Source organism: Anabrus simplex, chromosome 4 (genome assembly GCF_040414725.1).
Source record: "Anabrus simplex isolate iqAnaSimp1 chromosome 4, ASM4041472v1, whole genome shotgun sequence".
Classification (NCBI taxonomy): Eukaryota; Metazoa; Arthropoda; class Insecta; order Orthoptera; family Tettigoniidae; genus Anabrus; species Anabrus simplex.
The window spans coordinates 19,188,811-19,213,976 of NC_090268.1; the positions used below are offsets into that span (position 1 = coordinate 19,188,811).

Below are 25,166 nucleotides of genomic sequence, written 5' to 3' on the forward strand. Positions count from 1 at the left end.
TCCTGGCATTTTTTCCCATTTTCCTCTTTGTAAAAACCTTACTCAGACTTCGACGAATATTTGAAAAAAAGAATTAGCCAAATTGGTCCAGCCGTTCCTGAGTTTTGCGCTTAGCAACACATTTAGCGATTCATTTTTATTTATACAGAAGAGGAAAGCTCAACAAATGTTGATTCCGCGTGGTCGTTGGTAATCCATTTGCACAGAAGAAGAACATATCAGACCGTGCCCAACAACATGTAACACTGCCCAGCTGTGAACACTAGTGAAGGGACCCGAAGGGGACTTACGTTCAAGAGTGTGGCCCCTTTGCTTTTTTTGGCAACTGTAGAGACAAAATGTTTTATTTATAGAGATAATTGTATATTTCATACTATAATTACAATCTTGGTCTTACCCCGATTAGTGCAAGCCATCCATTTGACTTCTCGATAATCAGCTACTTCCCGACCAATGAGGTAGGTAAATATACGGACTGGCATATACGGTAAATCTTGCCAATTGTATTCTTTAAAAATTTCTTTGTAATTATATGGAACTCCATCTGTGACCAACATGATTGCCTGGTTACAAGTTGCTCCCTGATGCCTCAGACGATACTATAAGAGACAATATGACAAGATGAAGAGACATCAGTCACTTATAGGGCACAAAAATCAATCAATCAATCAATCAATCAATCAATCAATCAATCAATCAAGACTATATTTAGCTCAGAAATGTTCAGAAAGCAACATTTATCCATACCCTTTCCAGCAGCTGGAATGACATATTGAGAGCAGCAGAGAAATTGGCAATTTTATCCGTGAATAACTTCTGCATTCCTTTCTTCAATTCACGAATGTTGGGTAATGTAGCCTAGAAACACAAGATCAGTTTAAATTTAGTACAGTACACAAAAATATTTTGGTCACTTTGATTGCACTCTAGAGGCAGAAAATACGACTAATATGGCAAAATATCAATAAATTACTGAGGAGGGATATCCTCAGAGGCTCTGCCTTGCAACTGCTCCACCAAGGTGGTAGTAGCCATATAATATTATAAATATATAAGATGATGTACATTTAGCTTCACACAGTGTTTTAATTCCTAGTTTGAGCATTACATTTGCATTATAACTATCCTCCTGCCTGCATAAAAACATAGGCCATGAGGCCAAAGCTTATCACTATCATTCAGAAAATGTAAAGGAAGTAATATACTGGAGATGTTTCATCAGAAAAATGTGTGTCTGAAGTATTAGACATATTCAGAAAGCCTCTTCGAGGTAACCTAGGCAATCTATAACAGCTGATGCTGGAACTGTTGGGGATCCAACCAGTAAAAAAAACCATTTGGTAACAAAATTATAATTAACTATCTGGAACCCGTCAAGACATGGCAGTCAATGGCATGAATATTTATTGAATGATTTCTTTATATACGACATTTCTTGTAGTTTATACCTTTATGTACAATTTTCTTTACATCACACGGATGGCACTGATAGGGTAGGAAATGGCTAGAAGTGGTAAGGAAGTGACCATGGCTGTAATTAAGCTACAGCCCCAGCATTTGCCTGGTGTGAAAATAGGAAACCATGGAAAAACTTCTTCCGGGCTGCCGACAGTGGGGTTCAACCCTACTATTTCCTGAGTGCAAGCTGATAGCTCCTTTCTCAGTGCATTCCTTGTACTTCAAACTTTGTACCGGTACCTTTCGGCACTATTGCCACTCTCTCTTGACATTGCAACATTTGAGTGGCCATGGCTGAAAACTGGCTGAGGTAAATGGAGACCTTCACGTCCCTTGAGGTTTATTGGTTGTGATACAAAATGCGAAGCGAACTGGAAATTGATATGTCTTGAAAGAAATTGGAAGTATTTTATCGGATGTTGTTAAGTCAATTCGAGAGATCGGAACTCTCTCTCTAGCTTTATATTCACTTATTATTTCCAAACCTACACAATTTTTGTACATACTTGTCACAACTAAGCTCTAATCTGGTTCCATTTTGAAGCCGTTGGGAAATGTTCAGATTTCTAAGGAACATAACTATGGCTGCAAGTTTAAGAATAAGAATATGTGGACGCAAACCATTAATTTCAAGGAATTAAAGAATTATGTAGGAAATTCAAGTAACTAGCTTTTACCTTCAGTATTAAAGTGCTGACACTAGTGTATGGTTTTGAAATACTGGGTATAAGCCCAATGACTTTCAAATTAATTAATTAATTAATTAATCAAGACTGGCAACTTTTGAGAAAATGATCTCTTTCGCAGAAGTGAACGTTTTGCTATAATATCAATGACAATATCATCATGTGCTAAAATTCTGTCTGACAGTTCAATAACATTTGATCGTCACCATCTACAGAAGGCAGTCACCGTTACCGATTTCTTGTAAAACAAATCAGCGAATTCCATTTCTTTTGTGGTTTTCCTGCAAATTTTTATGTAAATGACAGTATGTGGCACATTTAAAAAAAGAAAATTCAAAGAAGAAATTATTTAATACAATTATAAATAATTAGGTCTAAAAAACTAACAATAACGACTGAGCAGATTCGTTGTGCTGACCACATGACACCTCGTAATCTTCAGGCCTTCGGGCTAAGCAGCGGTTGCCCCTTCAGGGCTCTTACAGCATGGAGTTTGGCGATAAGCATGTAGTAAACCTTTATGAAACCTTTCCCAAGAACAATAATTTTCCCACCAGAAGGAATGGAATGTTGTTACCTATGATATATTTTAGAAGACGATTTACACACATTAATGAATGACTATTTGCCATTGGGGCTTTATCCTGTGCTAATTGAATATTGCCAGCTGCTTTGGAATTTAATTTTAAACCAGACACTGAATTCTCATTTAAATGTTATGTAATGTAATGTGCACTGTTCAACAGCTGGGCAGTGAAACAGCAGTTTTCCTCTCCAAGAAGTATCAGCCGACCAGTAAGACGCTGACAGTGCGTGCGTGTGCTCTCCCCTTCTCCCTCCCCTATCATGCCTGCTGCTCAACATTCTCACAGTTCAGGCGGGCTTGAGCTCACCAGCACGTGAGCGCATTAGCCAATCAGAATGCTGAATTTTTCTTCAATAATTAAAAAATATATGGCAAGAAGTTTTTATGCTTTTAAAGACATCCTAAATATTTACAGGCCAAGAGCTTTCGTCGCAATGCTTTATGATGTCAATCAGTTCATTACATAAAATAAATTTCATTGCAATGCTCATATTGTCATTTGTATACTTTTTCTAAAGGTATAGCCAAAGGTTATTTTTTAAATTGAATTAACAATTAACAAATATTGGTACATGTTTATTCCATCTTACGAACATCATCAGCCAAATAATTGTAACAAAAACTACAATAGACAAGAACAAAAGCACATTAAAATGATTTGGATTGCTGAGTACATAAGTTAAGTTCGTTTTCATATAAACAATAAGAAACTGCACATAATAAACAGTTGCAGTCACCAATAATTTGAATAACTTTAGTGTTGTCGATTCAAAGTGGTCTGGATAGCAACTGATATGAATCATTTATATCACTGCTTTATATTACTGGAAATAGTCAAGGAAGCTTTGGAGGGTGGGACAAGTTTTGACGCTTGTTGTTCAAAGGGGCCTAAAATCTAGGTCATCAGCTCAGGGTCGAATTTTTGTTGTTTTACTTTCCAGTAAGTAGTGAAACACAAAAAAATTATAAGCCTCTTCCTGAGTATTAAATTGATTCTTCTACTTCCGACTAAAATTAACCCCTATGCTGCCAAATGAAATTTGGAGCTTTACTGTGAAAAAGTTTAATTAAGCAGTGAATATTGCAATTTTCTTCTTAGATAAGTATCAAAAACTACTGAAAACTAGGAATTAAAACATTGGGTGAAGCTGAATGTCAGTCATTCTATATATTTATAATTTTGTATGCTACTACTACTACTCTGGGGGAATACACTGTAAAAATAAACAAAAGGTGGAAAAATGACAAATTTTGTTTTTGTGGCAAAATAATGGTAACTGACTGTTTTTGCTCCATATTTTTCTCTCCAATATTAAAAAGAAATAATGCAACATACATATGTGACACTATGGAAAATACGCTGTATATATACTGCAAAAATGCAATACCAATTATACAAAAATTATACAATTTACTCAAAAATATGGAAGTAAGCGACAAAAAATGAACATTTTAAACTCAAATAACCTGATTTTCTTCTAAAATAAATATAAAAATCCATTGAGAAGTAATATTTTGAAATTAATATTAACACTGCTAAATTATACTGTAAAAACCAACAAAATGAGGAAAAATGATTTTTCAGTAAATTGATTATAACTCATGTTCCTATTCCCAGAAATACCATACATAACTAAGAATAAATATTGGAAGATATGTGACACAATGAAAAAACACTATACACATAAGAAGAAACCAATAAAAATTATAAAATTTAGAAAATACTGTTATGTGCTCAAGCAACCATCAGCCTTGTCACAGCCCCTTCGGTATTACCTGAGAGGGGATGACTAAGCCAGCTCGGGGAGCTTCCCAGCCTGCCCGAGCACATGCCACGGCCCTTCCTCTATTGTTCCCTTTATCTAGTTTCTCCATGCGATTTCTGGAAGATATGACGGGAAAGTTCGATCTCCAGCCGAACTCTGAATGTTCTAGTGCCCCAGCGTCGGGGTATAAATACGAGGCCCCTGCGAGCGAGTTGTTGATGTGGTGTTGGAGAGACCAGTGAGTGCATGAACTGGAGGTGACAGAATGGTAGAATGTACTATGTGTTTGTGTAATTCTGCGGACTGAGGATTGCGTGAGCCAGCGAGGATAAATGGACCTGTGTTAATGTTCCCTGTTGTAAGTATTGTCCTGCTGTTGAATACTGTTGAGCTGTTTACTTGTTCACTGCATGGGACTGTGTGAATTACTGGACTATATGTGGAGTCGAACCAATGAACAGTTGTCATGTGTTGTATAGCTAGTGGCACTGTGTTCAAATCCAGCTGTCTACGCACAGATCTCTAGGAGGTGACTGGACTTTGAGGAAGTGAGGTGGTGGTGATTTTTGTTTTAAATGGAAGTACAACGAGGTAATCACCCTCTCTGAACAAATTAGTCGAAAAGAAGTATAAAATATAAAACAAAATTATTTATTCAACAAAGGAATTTGGAAACGCAGTACAAAATAAAACAAAAACTGTTATAGAATTAGGCCAAAAAGATTATTAATGAATCCAAATGGAACGTACGTTCCCTGAGTAACAGTACACTTGTAATTTATATACCCTTGATAAGTCCACTGTCGCATATAAAGCAGATGACGAAATCAGCAATAGTCGCGTCATCGGCTAGTATGCGTTCGAGTGTTTCCTGCAATAAGAAGTTATTATATTAATAAAACCACCTTTCCAATACACAATAGTTCTTTATATTTAGGATAAAACCATTTAATTACAAGTAGGACATGTTTCGCTCAATCTTAGTGAGCATCATCAGCTATAGATAACATAATCCATGGTAGGTGAGGGCCCTGATCCTGGTATATAAAATGAAAAAACATCTAATATACATTGATAAAATATGAATTTTAACAATTTAAAAATAATCAATAAGATTATATTATGTCTATTAAAACAAATATTGATCATTAAAATTGCTTAAAATGTAAGTGGAATGAACAACATGAAATGTTACTATAGTATGTAGTGATTAAATGTTCGTATAAATCAATGACCATAATAATCTTCGCTCAATTGCATTAGATTGTTTATGATTAAAAACAGTTATTCACATAAGGGTGAGCTCTTGTAATGAACTATGATGTTGTTTTTTCAAATAAATATGATGAGGAATGCTAAAATCACATATCGTCGTTGCCGGGACGAAACCTCCTATGTGAAATATTTTAGATTAGAACTTTGGCCGGTAAGGTTCTGTCATCTAAGGTGCAATATCGTGTGACAGTTGTCAAGGCATTCTCGCTCTTCATAATGCACGTGCTGCGGGTCAGTATACCTCCAAAAATATTAACACATAGGAGGTTTCGTCCCGGCAACGACGATATATTGGTTTGAAAACGAACTGCACTGATGATAAAACGTTGTCTGGATCGGCGTAAATAACCTTATGGGACTTCCTCGTGTTGTGTTTCAAACATTATTATATTTTGTGTAGTAAGCGCCTTCTGTTATTATTTCCTTACAGTAGTACAGCCCTTAAATTCCAGCAACTGACACACGTACTATTCTTCCTTTCTCTTTTTTTACAGGATACACCCGATTTATATTATTTCACCTAGGAGATCAGTAGTTCTCCATTTGAAGCCCAATATTATCACTACTAAAAAAGTTCAATTCGTTTTTCAACCAATATATGTGATTTCAGCAATCCTCATCATATTTATTTGAAAAAACAACATCATAGTTCATTACAAGAGCTCACCCTTATGTGAATAACTGTTTGTAATCATAAACAGTCTAATGCAATTGAGCGAAGATTATTATGGTCATTGATTTATACGAACATTTAATCACTACATACTATAGTAACATTTCATGTCATTCATTCCACTTACATTTTAAGCAATTTTAATAATCAATATTTGTTTTAATAGACATAATATAATCTTATTGATTATTTTTAAATTGTTAAAATTCATATTTTATCAATGTATATTAGACATTTTTTCGTTATATATACCAGGATCAGGGCCCTGACCCACCATGGATTATGTTATCTATAGCTGATGATGCTCACTAAGATTGGGCGAAACATGTCCTACTTGTAATTAAATGGTTTTATCCTAAATATAAAGGACTATTGTGTACTGGAAAGGTGGTTTTATTAATATAATAACTTCTTATTCCGAAATCCAATTCGGTTTTACAATGAGATTTATAACTTCGAGGCTCCGTCTTAGGCCAGAGAGATCGGCGCGCTCTGTGAGGATGTGGGCCACGGTGAAGTTGGCACCACAAGAACACACTGGGGGGTCTTCCTTCTTTAGGAGATAAGAGTGCGTGGATCGTAAATGACCTATCCTCAGCCTGCACAATACTATGGCCTCTCTCCGTGAAGGTCGGAAAGAGGACCGTCACACGGTAATTGTCTTCTTAATTGCTCTCAGCTTGTTGGGAGATTGGATATCTAGCCACTAGGATTCCCAGGACGCCAAGATGGTTCGATGTAGCTGAGAACAAATATCCTTAGCAGGTACATTGACTGGTCTTGGAGGTAAAAGTACAGCTTCCTTTGCAGCTTCATCCGCAAGTTCATTTCCCGCAATCCCAACGTGGCTTGGAAGCCACGCGAAAGTGATTCTGGTGCCAGCATCCCTTAAACCGGCTAGAAGGTCATGTACCTGCTGTACCAGTGGGTGTTGCGAGAAGCAGGTTTCAATAGACTGCAGAGAGCTTAACGAATCGGTACACATAAGAAAGTGGCTTCTTTCATCACGCAGTGCAAACTGCAGAGCCTCTAAGATGGTGTGAAGCTCAGCAGTATACACGCTTCATACTTTAGGAAGCGAGATCTTTGTGATTATATCATCAATGATGAAAGAGCAACCAACATTATCTCTGATTTTAGAACCATCCGTGAAGATATGTCTTGCAGCCAGATAATGGTGAATGAAGTTCTGCAAATACCTCCGATAAACGGAGGAGTCCGTGTTCACCTTGGGTCCACGGAGCAGATCTAGACGCATATCCGGTCGCTGAACCAACCACGGAGGTACCTCGCTAAGAGTTTGTTCAAGACAACCACCGATATCAATATTTAAATCATGACACAAGCTATCAATCCGAAACCCAACCGGCCGTGTGGCATTCGGCCGGTCTCGGCACTGCTGGTGGTATTGGGTATGATAGATGCATTGATAGCTTGGATGTAGCAGCATTTCAAGAATTTTGGCAGCGTACGTGAGAAGTAACTGCTGCCTCATTATCCGTAAAGGTGGAACTCCCGCTTCAGCGAGTAGGCTGGGAATGGGGCTCTTACAGAAAGCACCCGTTGCCAGCCTTACTCCACTATGGTGAATACTGTCTAAAAGGCTCAGTGTAGATTTTGATGCTGAGCCATAAGCCACACTTCCATAGTCAATTCGGGAGAGGACCGTCACTGTGTAAAATCGTAGCAGTACCGCATGGTCAGCCCCCCACAAAGTGGCGCCGAGAAACTTAAGCATATTAAGTCTCTTCATGCAAGCAACCTTCAACTGATGCATGTGGGGCTGCCACGTAAGTCTCTTATGAAAATGGAGATCCGGGAATTGGCAGGTGTCAACCACTGGTAAGACATGGTTTCGCAAGCGGAGCTCTGGTTTGGGATGCTCAGGCCGACGTCAACAGAAGTGTACAATTGAGGTTTTTGCTGCTGAAAATCGAAAACCATGTTGCAGGGCCCACCCGTCAACTCGGTTAATAGCTTGCTGTAGCTGTCTCTCAGCAAACGCCACCCTTCCGGAGCTGTAATGTAGAGCTAAGTCGTCTACATACAGTGATGGAACGACTGCGGGCCCAGCAGCGGCAACTATGCTGTTGATGGCAATTGCGAACAGCGTGACATTCAGTACAGATCCCTGAGGGACTCCATTTTCCTGAACGTAATATTGAGAAAATGCATTCCCTACTTGGACTCGAAAGAGACGGAGGGGCATGAAGTTATCAATAAACATTGGCAAATTGCCCTGAAATACCCACTGGTGTAGAGTAGGTAGTCAGGTAGTGTCGTAAGCTTTCTCCAGGTCAAAAAACAAAGCGACTAGGTGTTCCTTTCGGAGAAAGGCCTCCTGAAGGGCGCTCTCCAATCTGACCAGATGATCAGTGGCAGACCGTTGAGAGCGAAAACCACACTGGTAGTTAGACAAGAGACTCTCCTTTTCCATGGCCCACACAAGACGCCGGTTAACCATCCTTTCAAATAGCTTACAGAGGCCATTCGTAAGGCATATTGGACTATAACTATCCAGAAATTTTGGATCTTTACCTGGCTTGGGAATTGGTACCACAATTCCCTCACGCCATTGAGATGGAAACACTCCCTCACTCCATATTCTGTTGAATATCCTTGAGACATCTGTCACTTGATTATGGATTTTGTCTGGTTCAGAAGACGTATCTCTGCATAGCACGAGTGCACTCCGCAACTCCCACACCGGAAGGGCACGTTGTAGGGATGCGAAGCACTAGAGGCAAAAGAGAGATGGTGTGCCTTTGCTTCGTGCTTAATTGGAAGAAGTGCAGAGTTGTATCTCCTAGAGCTGGACGTATCTGCGAAATGTGACGCGATATGGTCAGCAATGACTGAAGGAATTGTAATTATATCTCCATTAATGGAGATTCCGGGTACTGAGGGCACATTCTGTACTCCGACAATATGGTGGAGTTTTGTCCACACTTGTGATGACGGAGTATATGCCGTGATGGATGACATATACTTTTCCCACGTAGCTTTCTTACTTTCTTGAATCAAAAAACGGGCCTTCGCATGCAGACGCTTAAAAGTGATATGATTGGCCATCGTAGGATTCCGACAATAATGCTTAAAAGCCCGTCGGCGATCATGTATGGCTGCTGCAATTTCATCCATCCACCATGGGATCTGTTTCCGGTGATGAATACCGGATGAGGAGGGAATTGTTTCCTCTGCAGCAGCCAAAATTCCAGTAGTAATGGAAGAAACGTGGTCATCAACAGACTCCAGCATATCATCAGCCATCACTGCGCGTTTCAAAAATTCTGGCCAATTTGCCTGCCGAAGTAACCAGCGGTTATGTACTTCGGACTGTCTTTGATTCAAGAGAGATAGAATTATCGGGAAGTGGTCACTATCACAGAGGTCGTCGTGTACTTGCCACTGTAGCAGGGGAATTAGCGCACGGCTGCACAAAGTGACATCCAGGTGTGAGAATGTGCCATGAGGAGCCAGAATTTTGTCCCACAAGAATTCTTTTAGGTACCGGTATGTCTGCAGACATGAGACTGGCGTATTTGAACACCCTCAAATACTGCGGGACTCGAACCCGCCAACCCGAGCTAGTGATACGTTCCCTCCTTCATCAGCTTAAATTAAATGTAAATATTTCCTGCCTTTATTTTGATTTAGGCATTAGTATAACCGTATTGTCAACGGGAGGGGGGAGCGAGAGTGATCTAGATTGTATATTTTATTGCAATTTCCATAAGTTCAAGGACTTACCACATAGGACCTATACATCCTTCCTTTGGCTTGGATGTTGTTTTATTCTTCATCTGTCTTTAATAAGCAGTAGGGGAAAGGAGGGTCATTTTAAACATATTTTGAACTTACAATTTGGTGTATCTCAAGCTTACCACATTAGGGAAGCCCAGGAATTCTCCAGGGGCACTAATGAGTCAAACAAAATTACCAGATTTTTTAAATATATTGGCCTAAGTCACACTGATAGAGGACAGGTTGTAGGGCAAGAATGGGATAGGAAAGAGGGCTAATACTAAAATGAAAGGAAGCGGTCTTTGCCTTAATAAAGGTACAGCCACAGAATTAGCCTAAAGTGGAAACGAGGGGACCAAGGAAAAAACAAATATAACTTCAGATCTACCGATTGAGGGGTTGGAATCCACCACCTCCTGAAAGCAAGCTCACAGCAGTGTAATCGAACTGCTGAAATGTGTCAGTTCCCCTGTATTAAGCACGCAAAGATCAAACAGGTTGATCATTCGCTTGAGCATCCTTCTCCTAGAACAGGAAGACGGAGAACCCCATAGTATGTTACGACCGTTCACGTCGCCCAGCATGAGGAAAGGAGGAGGCAGCTGAGTGATCAAATCTTGTAGTGCACGAATTTCATGGTTATAATCCGGTGGAATGTACACGTTGCAAACCGTTGTCATTACTGGCAATGGAGTGTGAACTGTAACTGCATCTAGCTGAGTACTGAGCGGTACTTCTTCGCTGAAGATGTCGGAGCGAACTAGGGTACAATCGCCCCCAGTTGCCGCGCCATCCACAGTTACTCTGTCTTTGGAATAAAGACGATATCCTCTCATAGTCGTGTCGTGTTCAGGTCTCAAACGAGATTCCTGTAGACAGACTATGGAGGCCGCATAGACGGATATCAGTTGACGTAACTCAGCTAGGCGACAGTGGTAACTACTGCAGTTCCACTGCAATAGTGCCCTTGTGTGGATAGGTAAAGCTTCGAATTCGGAGCAATTTCTTGCCCTTCATTCGGTCTATTACCTGCCAGCTTCCTCCGCCGTCTTTGTCGGGTTCCTTATTGTCACAATCACCATCCAAGGCAATGAGCGGCTCAGTCTCCATTTTCTCCACAGAATAAGGAGGCACGGTGACTGGACCCTCCGCAGATGGTGATCTCATTGATCGGGAACAGTGGGCCTTCTTCCATGGAGAACTAGGTTCTCCAGAAAGTGATCAAACAAGAGGGCATCAGGGCCTCTCGTTCTTACCCACCGTTTCTCTCTTTTTTGGAGGAGAGCCAGCAGATGGCTTGCCGGATTTCTTCTTCTGGGATTCTGTTCCCCCCGATTGTGTTGGAGAAGGCTTCTTCTCCAATTTTTTAAGGGAGCTCTGTGGCTTCACCTTCTCCTCCTTTGTGGTCTGGGCATTGGAATGAGGGGAAGTGAAAGTAAGAATTATAGCCTTTTCCAGGCAACAACCAGCCGGGACTCCCAGGTGTGTGTACAGAAGAGAGATTTGTAAATTGACTGGTAATTAGTGTGGCCATTCATAACTGGTTAGAATTGTTTGTGTTTAAATATGTGTGTGTGTGTGCATTTATTAGGCCATCCTGAAATAAATTAGAGTAACGAAACAGATGTAGCTTTATTCATAACAATACTTTCAAAACCTGTGAGTTCCACGTTTTTCCATCTTCTGAATTAGTCAGTCTGACCTCAAAATGTGCTTTCTATTGACAGAGATAAATATCATACTCTTCGTAATGCTTCAAAATGTGATATTTCTCAAAGCAAAGCACAATACGCAATGGTGGATTATCCGGGCAATTTCAACAAAATAGCACAGCAAACGTTATCTTCTCTCCTTTCGACTCAAGTCAAACGTGGCATCACTTCGTGATAACATTCCGACGTCATGGACTAAAGTTGAATATGGCAGCATAGGGGTTAGGGCTCACATTGTTTTCATAAGAAACACACATAAGCAATATTTGATTTTAGAATTACTCTGAGGTAACTGAACTGAGAGATTTGTCAAGGCTTGATGGCTCACATGAAGCTAATTCTTAAGTGAATAATAATTTTTAAAAAAGAATGAATCAAATTGGTCCAGTAGAACAGCCAGATGGACTCGATAAACTGTTTTAGTAAATTTTTGAAATATCATCATCTTTATTAACTAAATATCAAGTATTACATTAGAAACAATTCTTACCTGGACTAAGTTATCTCCGAAACATTTCACCACATTCGTGATTTCTTCTGAGAAGTTAAAAACATTAACAAAGTCATTGTTGCCAAGAGTATCCAGTATATCGTTAACAACGTGCCGAGCAATTTCTCTCCGCATGCCTGTCATTGAACCCGAATTGTCAACTAGTATGACAACATCCTTGGGACTTGTAGCAGCTTCAATGTACCACGAACGCGTCCGACAGTCATATAGATCCACCTCAAAGTCATCGGGATATGGTTCCCACTTCGTTGCTGCGAAATGAACATACGATATATGATTTTGCAAACAAGAAAAAGTAAGCAAGTAAATTATGTAGCTATACAAAAAAAAATGACATCTTATAGACCATTCTAAGGTTGAAATGTCAGCCTGAAGTGGGTATGGTGATGGTTGTGAATATTCTTTTAAGAGAAAGTACAAGTAGGAAACCACCCTTTCTTAACACTAATCAGAGGGGGCGGCAGAGGATGGAAGGAAGAGGTTTGACTCTTCAAAGAATGAAGGTATTAGCTACAGTAAACAAAGCATCATGAAGGGCATGGAACTGAAATACCGTATTTCTCCAAATCCAAGACAAATTTTTTTTCTCAGAATTTCATGTGAAAAATCAAGGGTCACCTTGCTTTCATAACCTAACAGTAATCAACATCACTGGCATTTTCCATGGTAACCACACCGCTTCCCTTCTTCCCCCCTGCACACAAAAAAGTCAACCTTGAACATCCACATCTTTATTAGGCCTATAAGCTACATCGCTAGCCACGGCCTCTGGGTAACGTCACTGGTTCTTGAGAAATAGTGAAGAGAGAATGACATTCTACTTGGTGGGAGACAGACTCTCAGTGTGGGCGATCAGGTGGGCAACAATCCTCTGAAGAGATTTTTTTAAACATGTCCCTGTATTACCTCTACAAAAATGTTTCTCAAATCTGCAGAATGGTATCAAAAAACATGCAAACCTTTGAATTCTTAGAAAGACCATGGCTACTCAGTGCCAGAGTTATAAGGCATCTACTGTACCTGACACTTAGCAAAATTTTACAGACAGCAAGAATATTTTCGTAATGGATCGTTGTATTGTCAAGACACATGGAACAGGTATTGCCGGCAAATTTTCAATGTGTTCTTGTCGATGTTATGATGCTAATTTTAGGTTAATTGTTATTAAACTTGCAGAATTAAAGAATAATAGTGCAGCCGAAAGAAAATACGGCAAACTAAAGCCAATGTTCGGTGGTGGCATGAAGACAAATATAGTCTAAAAATATGTACTGTACAGGAAAGGCATTCATATGATTTTATAAAGCACTTTTGCAGACTTAATTCTTTTGAAGGAAAAAGTGAGGTTGTCTTGCACTCAGGGTCACCTTGGATTGGATTCAGAGAAATACGGTAATACTGTTGTGGCTGAAGAGAACAAGATTTGACCAACAGAGATTGGATAGGAAAGACTGAAAATGAGGAGCCTACCACAGGTTAGTGGAAGCAATGGGTTTAATTAAAGGTTTAGCCCCAGCATTTGCCTGGTGTGAAATTACAAAATAATGGAAAACCATCTTCAGGGCTGCCGACAGTGCGATTCTACCCACTTTCTCCTGAATGCAAGCTTTAGCCCCAGCATTTGCCTGGTGTGAAATTACGAAATAATGGAAAACCATCTTCGGGCTGCCGACAGTGCGATTCTACCCACTTTCTCCTGAATGCAAGCTGACAGCTATGTGACCCAAAAGGCATAGACAACTCACTCAGTAATGTGATTCTTTTACTCCTTCTCACCCATTAAAAGTGACATCTCAGATATTTTTATTCTATTGCCAATTACTACAATAACCGATGCAGTTTTTATCAGTTCTGTCATTATCAAAATACTTATAATATTATTTGCTTTACGTTCCACTACTTTTACGGTTTTCATAGACACTGAGGTGCCGGAATTTAGTCCTGCAGGAGTTCTTTCTGCCAGTAAATATACCGACACTAGGCTGACGTTTTTGAGCAGCTTCAAATACCACCAGACTGAGCCAGGTTCGAACCTGCCAAGTTGGGGTCAGAAGGCCAGCACCTCAACTGTCTGAGCCACTCAGCATGGCCCTTCATTATCTTAGAAAGGGGAGTCATATTGTATGATAGAACCTGAGGAGGAGGAGTCATCAGTCAATAGACTCAATTTCATTCAGCTCTACATGTTACCCTATCTTCAACTCTTCTTCATTTCTACAAAGACTAATTGCCATTAATGTCCACTCATAGGTATTGGAGCTGCTATGATGTCAGTATGACATAGGTCCACCCTTTAGAGCTAACTTACTAATTATTTCTCCACCTAAATACAGTATATAGAATATTAATATCATGCCATCTCAGTAAGTCCTTTGGTACTTTTCACACATCTTTTTCATAGTCATCTTGATCACCAGCAACAGTTAAACAACCTCGACAGTACGTCACTATGTTCTAAGCACAGGAACTTGTCGCAAGATACACACACCACCTTTGATAATCGTGTTTGTTTCCAAAAGCAAAATACAATCCCAGCAAGTCCTGCTATTTTTATCTTCAGCTGACATGAGATGTTACCTGAAGCATGTCTCCTCTCCAAGAAATCCAAGCAGAGCTCTAGGGACACAGTTTTCAAGAATATGTGCCAATTCAGGAGGCATATATTCCTCCAATATTCATAAGAGTTTAAAAAAGGAATGGCAACAGTTTGTCTCATTACTGTGTATGTCACTTTCAACTTGTCTAGTGTGCCTACTCCTTTGTCAGGTTGTAGAACGTCATCACTGAGTTCTCAGTTTTGGTAACTACGTAGAAGGAGGAAAAGTCTATTTCTCTTAAACGCATAGAAAGCTAGGGCGTTTAACATCTAGATCCAAAAAGGACTGCTGAATTTTTCACGTCCTCTGCATTCTGTAAATAAAAAAAATTAAAAATCCATGGCACAACAGTCCCAAAGGGCCATGGCTTACCAAGTGACCCTTGCTCAGCCCGAAGGCCTGCAGATTACGAGGAGTTGTGAGGTCAGCACAAGGAATCCTCTTGGCCACTATTCTTAGATTTCTAGACCGGGGCCACCATCTCACCATCAGATGGCTCCTCAATTGTAATCATGTAGATTGAGTGGACCTCGAACTAGCTCTCAGATCCAGGTAAAAATCTCTGACCTGGCCAGGAATCGAACATGGGGCTTCCGGTTAAGAGGCAGGCATGCTACCCCTTCCCTGCAGGGCTGGCATTCTGTAAAAAACTTGGTATCTTTTATTTTTCCTCAGAGCGCCAACTAGTGTTAGTTGACGGTTTTCTAACAGTTCATTTGCCAGCGGTATTGAATAATACCAGTTATCTACTGTGACATATCTTCCTGAACCAGACACTGGTTGGATCACATGGAAAACTATTTGATATGGAGAACTGCTCACTTGATAGAGTCCATCCAGCTGGCTTCTAATGTACACTTACATATTTTGAGCATAAGAAGTCTGAGCATCGATGAGTGTAACTATTTTAATGCCGTACTAGCTGGTTCAGATATGAGGTATTGCCAAAATGTACAATTGTCTCTAAATGGCTCTAAAATTACATATCCATCCAAGCCACAGTGCTCAGAGCAGTGTTCATTAAACCTACAGAAAATAAATCGTAATGGAGCAAACTTATATTGCTTTCATGTGGCTAAGATGGCGGTGAGTGAGAGTATGTCTTTCCTCTGTGTTCTTTTAGAAGTTTTGGTGTCAAAACAAGTAGTGTGCACAAGTGAATATAGTGATGTTCATCTACATGATCCAGCCAGTGATTCCATGTGTCGTGAAGTGCTCGGAAGTAAGTCTGTACAATATAAACGGCTTTGATTTTATTCCATGTGCTGCGGCGGCTGCTGGGGTACCCAAGCCTCCCTTGCCGGGAGTATACAACTCACCGTCTCAAGATTGAATATATCTCAGGTTGGAAGCTGGTTGACTGCCGTTCGTGAGTTTCATTTTCCTTCACTGCCGACTGAAAACCTCCCTTGCATTCTTGTAGCACCAGCTTTGATTCCAGCCTCCAGTAAATTATCTCGGTATTTTACTTGGTCTACTTTAAGTTTGTTGTTAACATTCCTACTGTTAGCTGGTGGTGTGGAGATAAACCCGGGACCCGCGGTGGATAGTGCAATCTCAGTTTACCAGCAGAATATCTGCTCTCTTAAAAACAAAATTACTGACTGTGAGCTCTACCTACAAGAACTATCTTCTTTCGATAATGTCACCTTCTGTGAAAGTTGGTTAACTGACTTTGTTTCAGACACGGAAATCCCTCTTTCTAAAGAGTTTTCCATTTTCAGAACAGACCGTAGATCTCGGGGCGGGGGAGTCCTTCTAGTTGTTCGATACAATTGTATTGAATAGGTGGTAATTAACAAAATTATAAGAATTTGTATCACAAGTAGATCTTCAATACGGACAAAGAAGATGAAATGTATAACCTGCGGAGTCCTTCTAGCCGTTAAATCCAAATGGCACACTAACCTACGTACTGATTTAAGTAGTGACTGTGAAGCCTTTTGGGTAGAAGTGAAATTTCAGCATTCCAAATATCTATTTGCTTGTTTTTACAGACCACCTCGATCAACCCTCAATTATTCTGGAAATTTTCACTCTTCTGTAGTGAAAGCCATTAATCTGAATCCTAATGTAATTATACTGGGCGATTTTAACCTCTCTATATCTTGGAATTCCACTGCGCAAGGTGTCCCTTCTAATAGCCTCGACAAGTGGTATCTCGACAATTATATTACAGGCCTAAGCCTCCAACAGTACGTCCTTGAGAACACCTGTGGGGATAGTCTTCTTGACTACCTGCTCTGCTCCATTGAGCCTTCAGTTATTTCTGTGGGACGAAATATTTGTAAATCGAACCACAAGTCTGTAGAGCCAACATTCTCTATTGCCCCTCCCCGCCTCCCGAAAAGTCATCGACCCTATACCAGGAACTGTGTACCCATGTGGCGAAAGGTTGAATGGCAGGCTGTCAATCACACCCTCTCTCTTCTACCCTGGCACTTGCTGCAAGTGGGTGAAGTCCAAGAAGCAGTGGACCTGTTCTATGACTGGAATCGTGCTGTGATCCATGACCTTGTTCCCACTCGTAAAACATCCACCAGATGCCCACCCTGGAAGAAAAGTGACACCAAAATTGCAGAAATTAATAAAACAAAAGCCTGAAAAGACTGGAAAAGGTCACCCTCTGAAGTCAACTATAAAACTTTTTCTGACCTTTGCAAACACCATAAACAGCTTCTAAAACGGGATTACCAGGACTACATAAACTCTGCCTGCCTATAAGTGAGAAGTAATAGCAAAAGATTCTGGTCTCTGATAAACAGCAGGAAAAATACAAAGCGTGTCCCAGACACACTGATTTGGAGTGATAATTTAGCCAGTGGTAGTAATAGACCAGAAATTTTCAACGATTACTTTGCGTTTAATTTTGTTGCACCTGTTCAGTTCTCAGATTTTCCGTGTATTGATTATGTTCCTTCTCATAGTCTCAGTAATCTTTCCACCTCTGAGTCAGAAGTCAACTCTTTACTTTCATTCCTGCCAGAAAATAAACCTACTGGTCTGGATGGTCTCAGTCCTGCCTTCCTTAAGAATACCGCTACGAGTCTTGCCCATCCTATTGCTGTTATATTATTTAACTGTTGCTTCTTAGCTGGCTACTTTCCTGACAACTGGAAAATTGCTAACATCACTCCGGTTTTTAGAAGTGAAAAGAGGTCTGATGTCAGAAACTATCGTCCGATTTCTATATTACCCACACTGTCACTCATCTGTGAAAAGATTATCCACCAGCGTCTTCTTTCTTTCACACTTCCTAATATATCGTCCCAGCAGCATGGTTTTCTTCCTGGTAGCTCCTGCCTAACTAATCTGGCTGTTCTTCTCCATCGTGCAACATCTGCTCTTAATGCTGGTTCTCAGCTTGACGTGTGCTACATTGATATTGCAAAGGCTTTTGATACCGTAGACCACACACTTCTTTCCTATAAACTCTCAGAACGTTTTAATATCCATGGTCGCTTTCTAACTCTCTTGCAGAGCTTCCTCAATGCCAGAACTCAGCGTGTGGTTCTTGATGGGTTCAGTTCAACTCTTGTTATGATACATTCTGGCATCCCACAGGGCAGTGTCCTACGTCTGCTTCTTTTTGTCATATTTATTGATGTTCTCATTAATACTATATCCTCCGTTTCTTGTGAAATTCTACTGTTTGCAGATGACTGTAAAATATTCAAACACATCGATTCCTTATCAGACGTAAACTCCTTACAGAGTGGGCTTAACTCACTCTCTGAATGGTGCTCCACATGGTGTCTTAAGCCTAATCCTACCAAGTGTTCCTCTATTTCGATCACACTTCGTAAATCCCCTATTCATAGTAAATACTCCCTCCTTGGAAACCCGTTCCCAACTCTAACAGAACAAAATGACTTAGGAGTGTTGTTTGACAGTAAACTGTTATTTGTCCTCCATATACAAAAAATAACCTCACGAGCAATATCACTTCTCGGTTTGTTGTATAGATTTTCTGACATCACTGATATCCACGCCCTCTGAGCCTACGATGTATCTTGCATCCTACCGATTATTGAATTCGCATCTCCCATTTGGTCTACCTCTTCACCCCCTAATCTGAATCACATTGACCGCGTGCAATCATTCTTCTGTACCATTGTTAGAGCCAGAATATGTGATTGTCAAAACTTGAGCAGTAATCAGATACTGGATAAGTTAAATCTTCGCACGTTATCAAGTCTCAGGAAAGTAGCCGACCTTAGATTCCTATATAACGCTGTTAATGGTTTACTTCGTTCTCCTGAACCTGCATCCTTCTTTTCCTTACATGTTCCAACTCACAAAACCAGGATTAATCCGCCCCTTCATATTCCGTATTCCCGCCTCTCTCTCATTCAAAGAAGTTTATTTATCCGCATACCAACCCTCCTTAATCCTCCTTTAATTGATTCTTCCTTAACTTAACCTAGTACGTTTTCTTCATATTTCTTTTTTCTCATCTCATTGCTGTTCCCTCTTTCATACATAATGCAATATTTATTTATTTTTTACTGTACTATACCATTACTTATGTTATGTCTGTATTTATCTTACTGAGCCTAGCTTATAAGTTCTTCTGTTCATTTTACATTCAATCTTCAGTTTTCTTCATTGTTTCTTTTGCCTTTATGTTTTGTTGTTAATTGTTGTGTCTCTACAGTTATTTTGTTATTTTGTTAGTTTTTAATTTTTCTCTATTTTTATCATTAGATGTTTTTCCTTCATTGTTCTTACACTTTTTTTTATGTTTGCCTTGTGCTACTTTATTTTAAATCTATTTTTCATTGCGGAATTCTGTAATTTAGCTTCTCGCTGTTTTGATTTAACAAACAAACAAACAAACAATATTATCGAACCTTACAGCCTGTAATAAAATGTAATTCTTTCCAAAGACAAAGTAGTTCAAAAAAATTCTATGCCTGTGAAATCATTAGCATACAAATTGTCCATATTCTGATGAGACAAGAGCAGGATATAAAGAGGATGATGATCGATGATGATTGTTTTTTAAAGGCACCTAACAGCTAGATCATCAGCCCCTAATGATACAAGGTGCAACGAAATGAAAAACAAAACTTCAAAATGTATTCACTGACTAGAATCTAAAATGAATGGTGATGAAAAAGTGATTGTGAAACAAAACAATCAGGGGATCCAATTCATACTGCCTTAATTACTGGGATGATGCATATTATCTGAAGTGGGCCAAAATCTAGGTCACCAGCCCCTCATAATGGTACTAATCACCGGCAAAGCAGAACCATTGTGTTCCTCCTACAGTGGTACTAATCATAGGCAATATGGACCCACAGTGTATTACACATTATGGTACCAGCCAGAGGCAACACAAGCCCCATTATATGAGGAATATAATGGTACTACTCTCAGGCAATGCAGACCAATGGTTTTCCTCACATAGTAGTACCAATCATGGGTGCCAGCCAAACCTGTGGTGTTTCTCACATAGGAGTACTAATCACAGGTAACGCAGACCCATTCTGAAAGGAATATTTATTGCTGCCATCCTCTGCCAAATAATGAACCTCTTCATAGACTTCCAGTTTTTCTTTTTCTAAAGTTGAAGCGACATGAGGCCAAACCATACAATGCTGAGTGTTCCTCATCTGCTTCTTTAGGATGGTCATCCAGGATGTGTAAGATATTAATTACATGTATTCCAAGAACAAAAGTACACAAGCAAGAACAAATTTTTCAACTTCCAGTGTTGTATTAAGAAAATGCCTTACAATTTTGAAATCTTACGCTGGTGCTTTTGAAAAACAAAACAAAGAATTAAAATATTATTTTACCTGGATACTGCCTCATAAATCCAAGTGAACTGCCGAAGTACTGCCAAGACAAGGATGGATCCATTTGATAATTGCTTATAAATGTCTGATCCAGAGTTTCAGACCATTTGACAGCCTTGAGAAGCTCAGGTGCTGAAAAAGGCCACACACATGACAGGGATTTAAGACAAGATATTTCAACCAGAAGTCTGATCATACCTCAAGAGAAATGCAAGAATTTCCTTCAAAGAAGAACTGAAAGGCATTTTGATGTTCACATCAGATCATGTTGCATACACATTCTAATTCTTAAGCATCTACCAATTAACAGGCTAGCCCTATGTAAGTTACTGTTAAAATTTTAGAATGTTAATGCTGATGCTTTCACGGCCTGTACTTGCAGACATGCCATGTCAAGAAAACACAGTGAAACTATGCAGATTTCGCATAGAACTTTGCTCTGCGTCTTCAGAAGAAAATGTTGACTGTTCACGAGGAAGACTTCTACAATAATGAGGTTTGAATTTACGAATTTTTTACAATTGGAGCTGTAGTGGTACGCTCGTTCAACACCAGATGGCTCGCTGTATGCTGGCACAACACTCCAAGTGGGAGTTGACGACAACATTAAAGATAACCCTTTGGTTTTCTCCACACAGTATCTTTCCATTCTTCAGCTCTGTTCTATTCTGTTCTGGTGTCTTTTGTTGCATTTTTTCTTCTTCTCCTTCTTTCACTTTGGCCTACCATGGACCATGTTAATTCAAATTCAGCTTCATCTGTTTCTCGTCCAGTTCTCCTTCATCCTTTTACCCTGCAATCTCCTCCTTTCTTCTGTCCACGGCGCCTGAGTACGGGGTCTAACTTTTTCTTGAAACTTCTTTGTGTCCTTGATCCTCGACTTGTAAGCATCCCTGTTGCTGATTTCTGTTCCTTGTATTCTCATTTCTCCCAGGTCCCTCTTCACCTACTGTCTCAAAAAGTCTTATTACCTGATTGGTCAGTCTTCCCGTGTTCATTCTGTAGATATGTCCGAAGAACATGGCTCTCTTCTTCCGGATGGTATCTGAGATCTTTTCCAACTTCAGGTATAATTCTTGGTTTCCTTTCTTTCTGAATGACCCATCCTCTGTTCTTTGGGGGTCCCTTTTATTTTATTTCATTAGTTTCTATTCATTTCTTCTACCACATTTGTCCCTGCTTTCGCTGTGGTGTAGGGGTAGCGTGCCTGCCTCCTATCTGCCCAGATCAGGGATTTTTACCTGGATCTGAGGGCTGGTTCGAGGTCCACTCAGCCTACGTGATTAGAATTGAGGAGCTAACTGACAATGAGATAGCGGCCCCGGTCTAGAAAGCCAAGAATAACGGCCGAGAGGATTCGTCGTGCTGACCGCATGACACGTTGTAATCTGCAGGCCTTCAGGCTGTAGTGCCTTGGAGTAAGTTTTTTTAGTTATTTACCACATTCATCCCTGATTCATCTGATGTCCTCTCGGATACTTCACACACACACACGCACGCATGCACGCGCGCGCGCGCGCGCGCGCGCGCACACACACACACACACACACACACACACACACAGTGTGATAGAACATCTTAATTTATGTAAAAGCTATTGTCAACACTGACAGCTGTGCTGGGTGCACCACGGTAACCTCGAAGGATAGGGTACCCCCATTAACACCCTTACTTGTTTTAATAACACTGGGACATCCGTCACTTATTGTAACCAAGAAGGCTGATACGGCCGTTGACATTGCACATCAACAACTAACCAGTTTTAATGTTAACATTGTTGCTTTCACGGCCCGTACTTGTTTCACCCTGCTTTCTTGACATGGCATAAGCCCAAAAGCCCATGATGTCTAACCAGTATCATTTACATCAACACTGTGATCTTCTCTTGTATAAATGATACAGTTTTTTGAATGCACACTCAGTGATGGCTGGTGCAGAAAATCAGTTATGTGCTGTAACCACTGATCTCTATACCTGGATGACTGGTAGCTTGGGTAGGAGTAAGCCGAATAGAAGATGACTGGCGTAGTAAGATGGCAGCGAGCACACGGTGCAGTAGATCATGAGGAGCGCGCTTGCTTTGTTTATGCTTAGTTCTGTGATGCCAAGTCTTCTGATTGTAGTTCCACGAGTGTTCGTGCTGTGTTATTGCAAAGTAAATAGTAGTGTATTTTACGAATTTAGGTTCGTTCCTTGTAGTATACTTGTGGATTACAAGATTCAATTTAAATATGTATGTGTTTATCTGAAATATGAATGAAGAAACATTCTACGGGGTACTAACATACCGCAGTGTTCAGCTTATGGATGTACAAACAGAACCAATCAGCAGAAGAAGAAATCATTTCATCGGGGAGTTTTATACTGTACATAAGAATCTTCCTAGGGTAGTGTTTTGAGTTTTAGGTTCATTGTATCTTATTTCGCATATTCCGGGAGCAAAAGGCAATTAATTTTTGTAGGTTTCCTTTCTCGAGACCCGAACATCTAAGATCATCGATTAGGAGTATCAGGCGGTAGAATTGGGATCCTTCTAAAACAGCTGTTCTCTGCTCGGATCACTTAGAGGAAGACTGTTTTGATAGAAATGGACAAACTGTACACCTTAGAAGTGATGTACAGCCAACTGTTTTCAGTTTTACTGAACATTAACTGCAAGTAAAGATTTACTTATATTTTTTTTATTTCTCATAATTAAACTGACGGTTTCGATGAAATAATTGATGTGACCTTATAACAATCTTAGAAAATGAAGTCTGGAGGAATTCTAGACCTTATTTACATCAGTAATAATTATGGGTTTCAGACACTGAGTAGTGGGAGAAGGGAAAGTGTGGTGGGTGTTTGGGGCTATCCCATTCTACTATTCGTGGTATTTGGGACTCTTTTAACTGGTGTTACATATTTCTGATGATGACTATCAATATCGCTTTGCTAGCTGAATTTAATTAAAGAGGTCTGTAATAGTAAATTAAGCTGCAGGTAATGTGATATATTGACAAGTTTTGAATATTTGCTGGTTTTATAAATGTGTACATTTGCTTCAATGATATTTTAATTTGATAATATGCACGTTATTTCATGAAAACAGGAAACAGAAATTCATTATCAAGCACCGATTACGATATGTCGAATCTAGGCCTGTATAGTGAGCTACGTTTATAGGTACATCATTTTAAGAATGCATAATTTCGTGGCATACATGTATACAATTTACAGCAATGTTTCCAGAAACTGGTTTTCACTCGTATTGTGTTACCGATCGCTAATTGCATGTATTCAGCACCTAAGTTAATCTTTGTCAGCCGTTATTATATACTCATGTTTATTGCTATCCCGGAGATTTATTGACCTCGGAATGACGTGTCAGTGATCCCAATGTCCTTATGTTTTGAGTGAACATGTTTCTATATTTTTAATTATTCCAATGCGCCATTAATTGCGACTTAAAATTGACTATATTATCATTGCTTCCCCATAAAGAGAGCTCTAGGATGGGTACGCCAACATGGCGAACCGCGCGCTCAACTTGGCGTACTTTCTCCTGCAGCGGAGAGCTGCCATCAGCGATCAATGTATAGAGATCAGTGGCTGTAACTTATCCCCCCTCCAAAAAATATTTAGAAACATATGCAGTTTTCAAGAGGCTCTCCAATGAGTTTTCCATACTGAACAAATATGCAAACAGCACCAACACATATACACATTCCTCATACAAAACTAATCAAACACACAATAACACCTGCAATGACACAACAATTACGAACTTAGAAACAATTGGTGTGAGTGCACAAAAATAGAACTTCTCAAAGTTACTAAAATCATTGAAATAAAACCAGCAATCCAAAATTACTTGTTATGTTGTTATAGTGAAATCTATAAACTAGACATTTTGTAATTAAAAGAAAGCACAACATCATCTTATTTTGACAATGTAAAAAGTACTATTTTTATAGTTAATTGATTTACAAATGTGGCTATGGAATGTGCAAGTTGGGAGTATTAAAGGATCTGGTGGGAACAGCTGATGGCTTCCTCTACAGTACTTTGTTTTCCTGTTTGCTTTGAGCGATCCCCTCTTAAATACTACCCCTGAGTCAAGAGGGCGCCACCTGCCACGTTCTCATTTTGGTCGAAATACAAGTGTGACCAGTGCTGCCTCCACAGCGATTCTTCATTCGACCACACAGAGGCAGCAATGTGGAAAAGTTGGGCACACATACACAAAAGGCAGAGTTTCAGTTTTCTAGGAAAAAGCTTAGAAATTCTCGCTGAGCTGTGATCTGCACAGCACCCGGCATGGAGCACACGACTAGTTGAGAGGGCTGAAGTCTTTCTCAATGCACTGTAT

At 39.8% G+C, this 25,166-nt stretch overlaps 1 protein-coding gene across 1 annotated transcript in view; it reads right to left on the reverse strand.

Moving 5' to 3' along the window:
- The window catches only part of stj (straightjacket), a 303,422-nt gene that overhangs the window by 265,726 nt on the left and 12,530 nt on the right, over positions 1-25,166 (reverse strand). Inside the window, exons 4-7 of the mRNA XM_068227342.1 lie at positions 20,816-20,947; positions 12,391-12,662; positions 748-858; positions 398-599 (exon numbers count right to left, since the gene is read on the reverse strand). Coding sequence (XP_068083443.1) covers positions 398-599; positions 748-858; positions 12,391-12,662; positions 20,816-20,947 — 717 coding nt within the window. The remainder of the gene's footprint in view (positions 1-397; positions 600-747; positions 859-12,390; positions 12,663-20,815; positions 20,948-25,166) is intronic.